The sequence below is a fragment of the Peromyscus leucopus genome, chromosome 2 (assembly GCF_004664715.2).
Source record: "Peromyscus leucopus breed LL Stock chromosome 2, UCI_PerLeu_2.1, whole genome shotgun sequence".
Classification (NCBI taxonomy): Eukaryota; Metazoa; Chordata; class Mammalia; order Rodentia; family Cricetidae; genus Peromyscus; species Peromyscus leucopus.
Genome location: NC_051064.1, coordinates 104,147,593 through 104,162,348, shown reverse-complemented (window position 1 = coordinate 104,162,348; position 14,756 = coordinate 104,147,593). Strand labels below are relative to the sequence as shown.

The 14,756-nt window shown below is 48.8% G+C and overlaps 1 protein-coding gene across 1 annotated transcript in view; it reads left to right on the top strand.

Annotated features, from left to right (window-relative positions):
* Positions 1–14,756, top strand: part of Jak1 (Janus kinase 1) — a 116,993-nt gene that overhangs the window by 100,294 nt on the left and 1,943 nt on the right. The window contains 13 exon segments of the mRNA XM_037202733.1: positions 1,897–2,003; positions 3,967–4,110; positions 4,815–4,902; positions 5,735–5,862; positions 6,769–6,904; positions 8,690–8,841; positions 9,912–10,062; positions 10,170–10,264; positions 11,096–11,288; positions 11,981–12,105; positions 12,454–12,626; positions 13,898–14,015; positions 14,471–14,581. Of these exon segments, the coding sequence (XP_037058628.1) occupies positions 1,897–2,003; positions 3,967–4,110; positions 4,815–4,902; positions 5,735–5,862; positions 6,769–6,904; positions 8,690–8,841; positions 9,912–10,062; positions 10,170–10,264; positions 11,096–11,288; positions 11,981–12,105; positions 12,454–12,626; positions 13,898–14,015; positions 14,471–14,581 (1,721 nt within the window).

Below are 14,756 nucleotides of genomic sequence, written 5' to 3'. Positions count from 1 at the left end.
CTCTCCTTGTCCCGCCTACTTCCTGCCTGGCCAATCAGTGTTTTATTTATTGACCAATCTGAGTAATTTGACAGTCAGACCATCCCACAGCACCTCAGGACAGCTATACATGGCTGGATTAAACTGTATTTTACCAGGGAACAGGCTAGAGTCAAGAGAACTGTGGAAGGAATGGGCTCAGCAAAAGGAGCACCCAGAAGATGCCTGAAGCCAGTTTCTGGTGCTTAGATTGCACCTCAGGGTCCTGAGCACTCTGTGAGCCCTGCCTCTCTGGCTTAGGAAGCCCTCTGGTTAAGCTGCCGATTGATTCTCTTTGAGCCTTTGTTCTGATCTATGGTTCAGATAAGGATGCTGACAATTCCTACCTCTTGGGCTTGTCCTGAAGGCACAGGAGTTAACATTTGTAGAACCTACCTGCATAGAGAAAACAAAGTATGAATGTAAACAGAAAAAATCAGGGAGCCCTCTTCTAAGGGAGAAGGTTTGAGGAGCCTTGTGGTGATGTAACCAGTGTAGTAACTAGTGCTTAGTAGCTTATTGCCACTAAGCATACGATGGCACTATGAACTGTGCCTTACAGTTTTTACAGATCTTTTGGGAACTTCCTTATCAGAAACTGAATCAGGATTCCCATAGGAGAGTATTTCTCCCTGAACTTATTACTGTCTTCCAATGCAAGAAAGTGGAACAGTGAGTAGTCACCCCCCAGTGGTTCTGGTCCAGCTGAAGGAAATAAGTGATATGTTCAGGGACTACGCCAGGTCTGCCTGATTCCCAGAGGATTTTGCACTATGTTTGAATTTGGAAGGTTATGTTACATCATTATTACCTTGCAGCTTGCCAGAGGATAAATTCCCTGTAGCCCATGTAACCCTGACCTGGCAGACCTGGTCAAGTGTTGCATTTGCTGCTTAACTTTGTGGAGCTTGGGGAATGGCTCACTCCTAACCCACATGCTTAGAGGTTGTAGCTTCATCCAGCAAAATTTCTAGGACACTCATGCTAGGTTGCCTTCCCCTCTATCTGTGTAAAGCTGTGCTTCTCTTTTCAAAGGCTTCCCTAGGCTTAGAGCATCCACCTGTCCTCACTGTTCTCATTCGGTTCACACCCACTGAGGAATAGCATGCCTGCCTAGCATCTAGCATGCACAAGGCCCTGGGCTTGATTCCCAGCACCACAATGTAAACAAAACCAAGTAACTTGTTGAGCACTCATTATGTCCTAAGCTGTAGAAATAGAGCAAAAAATCAGGCATAGTCCCCTGCTTCTTGAAATTTAGTTTTGTGTTTTGTTTTTTTAAATTCTTTTTGAGACAGCCCAGGCTGTTCTGACCTTGAATTCCTGATTCTTTTGTTACCATTTCTCAGGTGCTAGGATTACAGGCATGTGCCACCACATCTAGCCATTCTTAGATTTCAATGTTCATTTCCTAGGGCTAGGATTACAGGCATGTGTCACCACATCTAGCCATTCTTAGATTTAATGTTCATTTCCTAGGGCTAGGGTTACAGGCATGTGCCACCACATCTAGCCATTCTTAGATTTCAGTGTTCATTTCCTAGGGCTAGGGTTACAGGCATGTGCCACCACATCTAGCCATTCTTAGATTTAATGTTCATTTCCTAAAGGAAACTTCCCTCACCTCTGTTACCAGGACAGATCCTGCTGTGTGAACCTTGGAGAGATCGTAGCTCTCTGTGTGACTGCTGATTCATGTTGACTCTCATTAGCCTGTGAGCTAGTAGAGGGTATGAATTAAGCATTTACCTAATATAGATTCATTGAATGATAGAACTAGCAAATGTGTTCAGTAAGCCCCATGGCTCAGCATACATTGGATGGCCGGGATCTAGGACCTGCAAAATGGTGCTCAGAATTCTCTGATCTCTTCCACAGAAATCTCCAATCTGCTCGTAGCCACTAAGAAGGCCCAGGAGTGGCAGCCCGTCTACCCCATGAGCCAGCTGAGTTTTGATCGGATCCTTAAGAAAGATATTATACAAGTAAGTCCCCACTACAGACCTTTGTCCAGCTTTGATCCCGGCTCCCCATAGGGGAACCCTAGAAATTTGAGGGGGAAATAAAGTCTATTTTGGGGAAATTGTAGTGGAAAAAGAACTAGGAGGTTCACTTTCATAGGTAAGGCCACTCAGCCACACCCTCCATTTTCCCAGTCTTGTCCATGGCTACCCCTTGAGATACTAATCCTTGATGGATGTGTATCAGTAGGGTATAGGCTACCTAGGGTAGAGGTACGGGAGGTTGGTCTCTGGTAGGAGTCTGGGCTGATGGTCCCCACCCCACAGAGGACTGTGCCATAGGATCTCTAGGGCTCAGTCCTGCTTTTTCAGAGGGGCCTTCCAAAAGGAATAGAAGAGAACAAAGACCACAGGGCAGGGCAGGACAAGAACTAGCTTCAGAAAGGAACCCTCCTGGGGAATAAGACCTTTGCTACCTAGAATCTCCAGGCTCAGCCAGGCCCAGAGGGTAAGTACTTGCTCTGTCTAGTGTAGTTGGCATGCGTGGGTATGTAAGATCTGGTCCTGGAAGGGCAGAAATGGTTTCTGGGGGAAGGGCACCAAAGCAGAGTCACAGAAGGTGAGTGGCCAAGTCTCTGCTCAGACAGGGAACTATGTGGAAGGAAGCTGGAGTGGACATTGGCCTTTGTGGGTTCTGTTACCTAGTCCCTGGAATTAAGTCATCCTTCTAGAGAAGAGTAATTGTCTTGAAAGGATATGCCTTTTATGGAATGTTCTGGGAACGCAGCTTCCCATAATGTTGATGGATCACCCCATGACAGATGCAGCTGTAATGAATAGTTGCAGGACCTTGCCAGAATGCAGCAGACAGGGAGGATAAATGGCCATTCTACTGTGACAGATGACAAATGGTGGTGTTTGTGTAAATTAATATACCCGACTAACAGTGGTGTGTCTTTCTGTAGAGAACAGGACTGGCTCCCTAGGTATCCACCAAAATCTGTTTTCTGTATTTTCCAGAGCTTTTGTAAGAGCTCTCAGAATCATGAAACAATATACTCCAATTTACAAGTTTTGTTGGGCTAATGTTAGCAGCTCAATAAGTTTTGTGAATCATGTTTTGATTTTTAAATATGAACAATTAAAAATCAGAAGTAAGTCAGTCTGGAAGGGTCCTTAGAGATAGACGGATCATTCTGTACATGGTGGTCTCATCTGATGGAATGGTCTCCTTCCTTCCCATAGGGAAGAACCAGCTCAGCCCTCAGCTTGAACAGATGCTGATGTGATTTGCGCTTCCCAAGCTTCTTATGCACATCCTTGTGGGTGTTGTAAAGTGGTGGGGTGGACCATGGGGGGGGGGGGTCCAGTGTGAAGAGAGCATGGACTGAAAGGCTCTGAAACAGAACCCATGGGCTCATCAGTTGAGTTTCTACACACTGTGGTAGAGACTGTACCAGAAGCCTTTATACCTAGGTGACATTATGCTCAGGTGCCATTATCACCCCATTTACAGAGACTGGACCGAGATTATGCACCATGAAAGAATGCATCTTAATTAAATGGCCAGTAGGCATCAGAGTTAGAGGGGTTAGAGGCCCCTCTACTTTGTCCCCCTAGCTTGAGACTAGAGATGCCACCTGGCAGAGCCTCTGCTCTGGAGCCCTGGGTAACACTGATATGCCTGGCTGTTGGGCACTGTTCACAGGTTTGTGATATACTTCAGCTGGGCTACAGGCTAACCCTTGAAGCAGAAAACGGGCTGCTTTTCAGGAATGGGGCTGTCGCTGGGGTTCAGGAGTGCTTTGTAATCAGTGCTGTGTATGCCTAGGAGTTCTCTGTTTTTCTGGAGACCTGATGAGGACAAGGCCCTGTTTACCTTGGCCTCATTCCACTGTGTTCATTGTCCCATTGAGGATTCAGCCCTGACTTGAGCCATCATGAAGCTGCAGAGAGAGGTCGGCCAACTTTCTGCTTCCTCCTTTAGGGTGAGCACCTTGGCAGAGGCACGAGAACACATATCTACTCTGGGACCCTGCTGGACTACAAGGACGACGAGGGAATTGCTGAAGAGAAGAAGATCAAAGTCATCCTCAAAGTCCTAGACCCCAGCCACAGGGACATTTCTCTGGCAAGTGCAACCCCTTTTCTGGAGCTGGGAGAGTGAGTTGGCTGGGGAAAGCTCCGAGCTTTTTGGCTGTGTGGTTCGCAGCCTTCTCTCTCAGTCAGAATTCCTCCCTGCTCTACTGTCTGAGGCAGACTGGCTATGTGGAAGTAGTGAGGGAAGATTGATGGTGAGGAAGGTGGAGAGGAGAGCAGGAGTCCTGTCTGGTCCTGTCCCCCTTCCTGCTACCAAAGGCCCCAGTGTGATCCTGTGGATCTCTGGAACAAGCAAAGTGGTCTCAGAGCTCTGAAGTGATTTCCCAGGCTCCCACACATTTGGAAACAGGAAGGTCCAAAGGAGTCAAATTACTTGACCAGAATCTCTCAGTCTGTTGAGTGTGGAGCAGGAAATTTGGCTTCATGCTTATTCCAACAGTGATAAGCCTTGAATTTCATGGCACATAAAGGATGACAGTAAGGAGTGCCTGAGAGGCTGATGGGAAAATTGGTAGGTAGCTCATCCCACCAGCCTTACTCTGCTTGTTGGGTTTTCTAAATAAATCCCACACCTTAGCTAGAGTGGCCCAGAAGTCAAGGCATATCCGTGCTACTGGACAACCCGGAGGGCATTTTTCAGGACTGGGAGTGACAGTGGTGAGTTTTTCTGGGGTCCATTGGTGGTCCTTAGCAATTGAGACTGAGCCAGATATCCCTTGGTTTTTTTTTTCACAGGCCTTCTTTGAGGCAGCCAGTATGATGAGACAAGTTTCCCACAAACACATCGTGTACCTCTATGGTGTCTGTGTCCGAGATGTGGAAAGTAAGTTTATTCTTTCTTGTAGAGGACAGCTGTCCCGGCTCAGGTGGGTAGGTACTGTGAAGACTCTTGGGCTTCTATAACTTCTATTTACAATGGGGTATTTTCAGGTCATTTGCAGAAGTCAGTGGTGGCCATGGCTTGTTTTACACTTGAACATTTCCTTCCGGTTACTCTGGGCCCATGTGGTTTCTTGAGGCAGTCCAGTGAGGAATGCAGGGCTTGAGGAAGGTGATAACAGTGAACCCAGAGCTAGGACCTGCCTCTCAAGACTCCTGCCAGTAAACCGGAGCTGGCTTCGACCTCTCTGCTGTCAGGTTGGGCCGTTAGCTGCTCAGAGAGGTGGCCTCTACTCTGAATTCCTGACATGAAAGTCCAGGAAGAGGAAATTTTTTTTGTTTTTTAAAACCCAAGCTCTTTGATTTGTGAACGCTGTAGTGCTGGCTACTCTTGTGTTCACATGGGAGACTTAGTGAAGGGAAGGTTTGTCCTACGGGAGGCCTAAACCCTGTGCTGTCGCCTATGGTGCTACAAAGTCGCAGTGGTGATGGCACCGCTCTGTGTCCTTGTTCTGTGTTAGACACTCAGCCAAGACCTTCTGTGCCTTGTTGAGCGATCCCTCCTCCCATGGTCCCTGGGAGAGGTAAGTATTACTATTTGTGTACACACAGATGAAGGCTGAGGCTCAGAGAGGCCATCCCTTGCTGGAGGTCATCTAGGGTTAAGTCACCTTGACAGCGGAGCAGTGTCTATAAAAATGCATTCTTGTGAGGGTGAGATAGAATTCCTCTAGACAGACACAAGATTCCAGATGTGGCTGTTTCTGTATCTGCAGATATTATGGTGGAAGAGTTTGTGGAGGGGGGACCATTGGATCTCTTCATGCACCGGAAAAGTGATGTACTTACAACCCCTTGGAAGTTCAAAGTTGCTAAACAGCTGGCCAGTGCCCTGAGTTACTTGGTAAGAATGTTTTCATTCATTCTGGTGGTGATCCCCATCAGGACCTAGAGTGTTCTCCTAGGGTAAGTGAGTATGATGGAGGTGAGGGCAAGAGGTTCTGGGAAGCAGGTTGAAGGGACTTGTACCAGGTTCTGGGTACAGAAGAAAGAGTTCCGTGTTGGTGCACTGGTGTGCCTGGCGCTTGGTGCAGAGTAACTGGACACTGTTCTGTAGGCTTACCTCACACTCCTGTCGAGAGGAAAATGGTACCATGTGGAGGACTGACTGTATTGAATAATCGCAAGAGGCGGGACATGAGTGGTTTAGGCTATTTCTCTGTTGCTGTGCTAAAAGACAAAACCAACTGGAGGAGGAAAGGGATTGTTCAGCTGACAGGTCCACCACTGAGGGAAGCCAAGGCAGGAGCTGGAGGAGAGACCGCAAGTTGCTCAGCCGCCTGTCTAATACTTGGCTAGAGATGGGACAGTACACCCCAGTACCATCAATTAGAAATTAAGAAAATTCTCCACAGACATGCCAACAGGCCAACCTAACTGAGGTTCCCTCTGTGCTGTGACAGTCGAGATCAGCTGTCATTCAGCACACTAATGAATAATGGGAAATCCCTGTGTCCATCAGCACTAACATTGTGGGGCCTGTTACCAGGGGCCAGCTGTTGCAGACTTTGAATATTCTAATGTGCCCAAAGCCTGTGAGGCATGCTCTGCTATTGTCTCTGTTTCACTGATCAAGGACCTGGAGCTAAGAGACATTATAGGATATATACACATCAGAGTATCATGGGTGGGCCAGGCTCTTGGGGTCTGCTGTGGCTGAAGTGAAGAGAGCTGGTCTTTGGGGCCAGGGTTGTGAACAGAGGATGTGGGACAGAGAAGATAAGGCCACATGTACCTTTTTATTCTGCAGGAAGATAAAGACCTGGTCCATGGAAACGTGTGTACTAAAAATCTCCTGCTAGCCCGTGAGGGCATTGACAGTGAGATCAGCCCATTCATCAAGCTTAGTGATCCTGGCATCCCAGTTTCTGTGCTGTCCCGGCAAGGTGCGTGTCCTGTCCCCTCCCCATCCTCAGCCATCTCTATTGCCTCTTTGTGCACCAGACACTGACCACCAGCAGCAAGAAGGTGCTGTGCTGAACCGTGCCTTCCTTTAGAAAGGTACACACAGTGCTGCTGCTGTGGGCCTGGGTGGGCTATAGTGCAGAGGGGGTTCCCTGACAGCCCAGTCAGTCTTTCGAGTCCTTATGGTAAAGGTGCTGTGCTCAGTGGTGCTGGGGTAGCAGAGCCCATGAGCTCTGGGAAATGGGCAGATAGGAGTCGGGAAGGAGTCACGTATCCTGGATCGTCCACTGCTGTGTTCTGGAGCCCACTGTAGCCATTGGGCAGTTTGGAAGGCAGCACATTACCTTTAACCAGGAGATTGCTGACATCTCCTCCCTTGCAATGGATTAAGTTATGCAGAATTCTTGGCTCCAAAAGGAACAGCAGCCCCAACAGCTCAGGATGGAAATTAGTGCTGCCCAGGCTGTGCTCAGTAACCCTGGTAGGCACACAGGAGGACCAGCATACCTCAGGACCTGGTGCTAGTGGGCTCTTAAAGCCTCTGCTACCTTCAGCATTGATTTTTAGTCCGTTCAGCACAGTGAACTGAACTAAATAATGTAGTAAGAGTGGAAACTATGGAGAAAAATAAGCTCTGAAGTGGCCCTACATATGCATTTCTTGGAACGGGAGCAGGAATTGTTCTTTGGAGCCTGATTTATGGCTATCATGTGGCAGTCATCCAACAGTCTTGGACAGACACCCCATCAAGGATCTTACCCTTGGTGAGTCACTGATGACCACAGTATAAGCAGAGAGGCCTGGATACCCATCCAGGGATGCCCACAACACACAGTGGGTTTGGGGGGCGAGACTGTTGGCACTTCATTTGGTTGTTGTAGGTCGCTGAGGTGGCGAGGGCAGGACACTGATGCATATGCCATGCAGAAGGACAGACTGAGGGGCCTGGGGAGGTTAGGCAGGCTGGAGTCCAGTGCTAAGCTCTGGAGCCACACTGCTGCTCCGCTTTCCTTGACATCTAGGAGGCTGCTCTGTGGAGGCCACTGCATTAGTCAAGGACTTTTCCAGGGGACATGGCAGAGGTATCTTTGAGATCACTGACTCTGGTCTTGGTTAGAAGAAGCCAGAAAAAGCCCGAGAGGTCACCAGGAGAAAGAGATATGTGGCTTTCCTTCTGTCCTTTTGAAAAGAAGGAAACCCATACAAAACTGACACTAGAGCCTAGTGGTGGTGACACACACCTTTAATCCCAGCACTCGGGAGGCAGAGCCAGGTGGATCTCTGTGAGTTCAAGGCCAGCCTGGTCTACAGAGCGAGATCCAGGACAGGCACCAAAACTACATGGAGAAACCCTATCTCTAAAAACCAAACCCAAACCAAACCAAACCAAACAAACCTGACACTAACTGCATGGAGCCATAGGATAGGTAGGAGATGTGTTTGGGCAGCTGCCTGTCTGCATGTGTGGGACTTCCTGCCCATTCCTTTCTTTCTCTCCCCTAGCCTTTGTTCATGTGACTCCCACCCTTCCATGGTGGCTGTGGCCTGTGGGGCCCTGCTGCTTTAGACACCAGGTTTTAAAAGGTGGCCCTTTATGGAACAGGGCCTGTGCTCAGCAGGCCCTGGTCAGAAGCACCCAGTCAGAGACTGGAAGATTGCTGTCCATTGGGCTCACCACAGGGTTTGTTCTGGCTGCAGTGGCCTTGCTTGGCATTCTAGATGGTGCCAGGAGCCAGTCTAGAGGCGGGTCTGTTGTCTTTCTTCAGAGTGCATAGAACGAATCCCCTGGATCGCTCCTGAGTGTGTTGAAGACTCCAAGAACCTGAGCGTGGCTGCTGATAAGTGGAGCTTTGGAACCACACTCTGGGAAATCTGCTACAATGGCGAGATCCCCCTCAAAGACAAGACCCTGGTTGAGGTGAGCAGTTATTTTCAGAATGAGGTGGGTGAGAGCTCAGATGCTCATAGACTTTGCATAATTGGAAGAGATGGACATGGGCTTGGGTGTGAATCTCCCCACAGGCCTGTGAGCTTTGTCATCCTTCAAATGTAACTAACCTCTTTGAGCCTCAGCTCCGTTGTCTATAAGACAGGAATAAATAATGACTTTTGTGGGGATCTTAGGAAAGTAGACAGGCATTGTCTGTTGAGGTATTATTCTGAGGTCTTAAATGCCTGTTGAGCTGGTGTGTGTTGTCCTGGACAGGACTGAGACTTGGGCCCTGCCTTCCCGAGGACTGTTGCAGGTGGCAGGGAGGTAGTACTGATCGCGCTTCAGTACCTTTGCCATCCAGCTATGGCTTGGAAACTGGAAGACAGGGATTCCACTTAATTTTAAAAAGTGATATTAGTTATGTCTCATCTTAAAATAATCAAGAAAAATTAGAGGAAGGTATTTTTTTTAAAGGTCATCACTGTGTCATCCCTGACTGCTACTAATACTTAGGCATGGTGTGCATGTAGTTTTGAAATTTAACATTGGGAGCACTTCCCTGTGGGATTCTTGGGATTTTTATAAAGTTACTGAGTTAATTATTGTGTTCAGCCCTGACTTAATCTTACATTTGGTATTTGTACTGTTTGCGCTGTCAGATTCTGCAGGGAATACATTTGTGTGTTAAGCCTTGGCTCCAGTGATTGATTTCTGAGTCATGCAGTAATTGGAATTAATGAGTCAGAGTTTGTAGAATGGGACAGCGTTGCTCAGGTTGCCACACTCTTCCAGAAAAACTGCTGGGCTTCCCTAGAACACAGCATCTTGGAAGTGGGATGTGCTACCCATTCTCCTTGAGTTTAGGTTGTTTCACTATTGGGACTCGAGATTTCCTCATGCTGAAATAAGGCCATTGAAACCCCATGTTGATGAAATCTGGTTTTTTGCAGAGATGTTGGGGATTAAAATAGGGATTGGCAATCAATTCTGATGGTGGGGAGTGGAAGGTCTGAGGGTGGGTTCTTGGTCTCTCAAGTGTCCGTTCTCCTTTACAGAAGGAGAGATTTTATGAAAGCCGCTGCAGGCCAGTGACTCCATCTTGCAAGGAGCTAGCTGACCTTATGACTCGCTGCATGAACTATGATCCCAATCAGAGACCCTTCTTCCGAGCCATAATGAGGGACATTAACAAGCTGGAAGAGCAGAGTAAGTCTGAGCCAGGATGAGCCCCAGCCGCAGAGTGTGGTGGGCAGGGAGAGTGGAGTCCTGATTATTACTTGGTGGCTAATCTGTTTCCTTGTCTCTTTGGTTAGATCCAGACATTGTTTCAGAAAAGAAGCCAACAACAGAGGTGGACCCCACTCATTTTGAAAAGCGTTTCCTGAAGAGGATCCGTGACTTGGGAGAGGCAAGTTACACTTAGGCTCTTGCCTTGTTTGCACATCACCTGTCCGCACGGAAAGCTGTCCTCCCCTTGTCCTGCATCCAAGTGTATAAAAGCACCTTCATGTACTGGGGCGGGGCTGGGAGACATTAACCCTGCTCTACCTGACACTGTGCCAGGTCACGTGCACTTGCACTTGACACCATGCTACGCCGCACCCAGGACCTCTGACAGCTTCCTCAAAAGCCTTGACTTCTCCATGTGGTACAGAAGAGGGCCAAGTACAGATGTAGTCGAAGTAGGAAATCTCTGACTCTTCCAAGATTATACTGTGTGACTCCTTTAATGAGGAGTATGCCAAATAGGAGTCACAGCTTTTCCTGTGGATAACAGCTATGTGACCACAGCAGTTCCCGGGATTTGTGTGCTCGTATCGATACACCTCCCTAGTTCACTTAACATCATGACTGTTAGCTGGGTTAGTGGCATCTGTACTGGGCATTTCCACAGCACAGTCCATAGTCCCCACACTGTTTAAATGGCTTATCTGGGATTTGAAGGTCCCCTGTGAAAATGCTCTTCTCAGCCCGATTAGGGGCCTTGTCCTTTAGCTTGGGCCTGTGACTGAAAGAATGCCGGTTATCCTCTGGATCCAGAGATAGCCTCATTGCTTGTGAAGTATGTTGTCTTGGAAACCACGATTGATAAAGTGGTCCTCAGTCACCTATGGCTTTCTGAGTCTTAGCTCAGCAGCCAACGTTAGTGAGGTCAAGTGAGGATGAGCTGCGGCGAGTGGAGAGTCAGTGACTCTGGCCTGCCTGGGCCTCTCTGATAGCAGGGACACCTTCCTTCCAGGGCCACTTTGGGAAGGTCGAGCTCTGCAGATATGACCCTGAGGGAGACAACACAGGGGAGCAGGTGGCTGTCAAGTCCCTGAAGCCTGAGAGTGGAGGTAACCATATAGCTGACCTGAAGAAGGAGATCGAGATCTTACGGAACCTCTACCACGAGAACATTGTCAAGTACAAAGGAATCTGCATGGAAGACGGTATGTCATGCACACTGTGCCCAGGGCTTCTCTGGTCCTGAGGGCCACTGCTGACAGGCAGTCCTCAGCCTCATCTTTACCAGCTCCTGTGGGCTGGCAGGCTTCCAAGTCTCACACTGATGTGGTCTGTAGCAGCTGCAGGCCTCCAGAGGCTGCCTAGACTCTCCCAGCCACAGGTTGGTTCAGCTCTTTCCAGGGATCCACGCATAATGCTGGGGACAGTTCTTTACTAATCCAGATAGTCACACTGATGCTATAAGGAAGTGACAACTACTCCCCACCCCCTTTCTCTTTCTGATCCACTACTACCTAGGGCGTTCTCCTTTGTCTTTACCTAAGCCAGGGTAGCAAGTGATACTTAATAGGAGTATTCACTAATACTTGTGCCTTGTTTGCAAGGCAGCCCATTACTCATGAGTGTGCTTTAAAACTGGTAGTGAGAGGTGTGGACTCGATTGGAAACCTGATTGTTTGCCTAGTGGTGCACAGAGCACTAGGGCTGCATCATCCTGGTGAGGTTTGTGCGTGAGGCAGGACCAGGGGATGTGACTCCTGTTCATGGCTGGAGTGTCTATGTGCCAACGGGTGGGCATGCCTCAGAGGCTGAGCTGACACCCTGCAGGCCCTCTCTGCAGAGCTCCCCGCTCCATCCTGTTTGCAGCCTCATCCTGATGCCACTGTCTCCTCAACAGGAGGGAATGGTATCAAGCTCATCATGGAGTTTCTGCCTTCGGGAAGCCTAAAGGAATATCTGCCAAAGAATAAGAACAAAATTAACCTCAAACAGCAGCTAAACTATGCCATCCAGATTTGTAAGGTAAAATCACAAAAAGACAGCATTTTCAAAAAAATCAGGCATGTACGGAATGTACTGGGCAGTTGGTTAGTAATTAGACCTCAGTGGGAGCTGTAATAATTGGACTGAGTTTTTCACTCTGCACCATTCACAAGAAATGTGAGCCTCCTCTATGCAAGCGAGTGGGTCTGTTAGTCCAACAGCTTCAGTTTGGACTTTCTATTTTTGGATCCCTTAATCTTATAACAACAAAAACTGTTAGTGATATAGCAACAAAATGACTTTTTTTCCCCCAACTGTGAAGGGGAAGACAGAAAATACAATCTGACGTGACTTTTGCAATCGGCCTGACCCACACTTCTCTCTTAGGGGATGGACTATCTGGGTTCTCGACAGTATGTTCACCGGGACTTAGCAGCAAGGAATGTCCTTGTGGAGAGTGAACACCAAGTGAAGATCGGAGACTTTGGTTTAACCAAAGCAATTGAAACCGATAAGGAGTACTACACAGTCAAGGATGACCGTGACAGCCCGGTGTTCTGGTATGTAAATCATCTCATCCATGCCTCCTAGGTTAGCTCTGCTTGGATGTCCATCCGCTCTAGCTGTGCTTGGGTGTCCATCCGCTGCTCTTCCGAAAGCTGAGGTTTGATTGCACAGCTTCCCAAGAGTGGGAGAGGTCTGGCCGTCACCAGCTCACCCTCTGTGGCTTCACGACAGCAGCAGCAGCAGCACCCACCACAGTTCTCATAGCTGTGAGCAGGTGGAGGCGGCTGACTCTTTCATGATGCATCCATGTAGAAGGCCTGGTGGGGTCACAGGGCCACAAGGTACACCTTGGCCAGAGTCAAGGAGATCCTGGAGGAGGGAGACCTGGCTAGGTCTTAGGAACCATACACCCACCACGATCTCTCAGCCTGGAACACTAGCTGTCCATGCTCTAAGGCTCACTCTGGTACCTCCGTGCAGACACATCCCCTCACCTCCTGCCAAGCCTATACATATACTTCCTTTCTCACTTGAAAACAAAGTTTTAAGGCCCTTGTTTGTGTCAGTTGCTGGAGATTTGGTGACCAAGTCAGTGAGTCCTGAGTTATGGGCGAGGCAGCTGACTTGGAGGAGTACCCCAGCCCTCAGGCATGGTTTTTGAGAAACCCTGCATGTTGAGGTAAAAGCTCACAGCAGGTTGGGCGGAAGGAGGCTTGTGCTGTGTGGCTGACTGGAATGAGAAGTGAACTGAGAGGGCCACTGGGCAGGTCTGTAGTGGGTGGCCGAGTCAGAGCTAAGGAACCTGAGTTTGGGGGCCAGGATTCCCTCCAGTAGAGAGTGTGCTGAAGGCCACCATGGAAGGGAACAGAAAAGAAGGGAATCTGAGTCAGCTGCGTCGGCAGCCCCGTAGGAGCCGCACATCTGGGGAACAGTGATTGGGACAGTGGCAAGTAGATTCCAGTTCTGGGATGCTTTGACAGCTGGTGTGGGCGCCTGGGCTTCCTTCACCAACAGTGACACCAGGAGGGTGCGGACTCTGAGCTGGCGGGGCTGTAACCTGCGGCTAGTCCTGAGGGGACTGTTTCCTCCCCAGAAGGTCTCCTGGGACAAGAGGAACACGAATCTTTGAGGGCAAGTAACGTGCTGGGAGCCTCTAGGCCGCTGCTGCTTCTGCCAGATGTGCACTGTGGCTGCAGGATGCATTGGCACTTGACGGTCACTCAGGTCACTTGTCAGTTCAGTTCTGAAGACCAGAGAAGTGGCTCTCCTGAGGGCCTGTCACTTGTGGAGGAAATAGGCTTACGTAGCCCTGCTTCCCTTCCAGGTATGCTCCCGAGTGTTTGATCCAGTGTAAATTTTACATTGCCTCGGACGTGTGGTCCTTTGGAGTGACACTGCACGAGCTGCTCACGTACTGTGACTCCGATTTCAGCCCCATGGCCGTAAGTGCTGACTGCCGCCTTCCCCGAGGCCAGGGCCAGTAGAAAAGTAGCCGTGCTACTGCTAAGCTTTGCTCCTAAGTGGAGTCCGTCCAGTCAGTAAGGGTGCCACACCGAGAGGGTTACAATCCTGTCCTAGTTGGCCTGGCTTGTCACTTGACAAGGTCTGGCAAAGTCTGCGTTGACCAAATGAAGAATTCTGTACGATGATCCAGATGTTTTTGGGTGAGGGGCCATCTTTGAGGATGACATGCTTTGAGCATTGGATAGGGGCTTTGTTTTCACTTAACGGATAGCTGTGGTTGGCTCCCACAGATGGTGAATAGACTGATCCTCAAGAGCAAGTAAAGATTTCAGATTTTCATTTGAAGTTATTGAGGATACAAGCCTTGTTGTTTTAATTTTCTAGTTAGTTCTGGGAGTTTCATCTTAATTTTGTTTGGTCTTATTTTACATAGTTGTTCCTGAAAATGATAGGCCCAACTCACGGCCAGATGACTGTAACACGTCTTGTGAATACTCTGAAAGAAGGAAAGCGCCTGCCATGTCCGCCCAACTGTCCTGATGAGGTAGCTATGTCCCCTTTGTGGAACTGAAACCTGCTTTTTAATGTTTTTACAGCTTGACGTAGCCAGCAGGGATGGGAGGGGAGCGGTAGAGAAGATGCTGGAGAGTTGGCTCTTGGCTGAGTAGTCTTTCAGAGGTCTGAGGTTGTTTCCATCATCCACCTCAGACAAGACATTA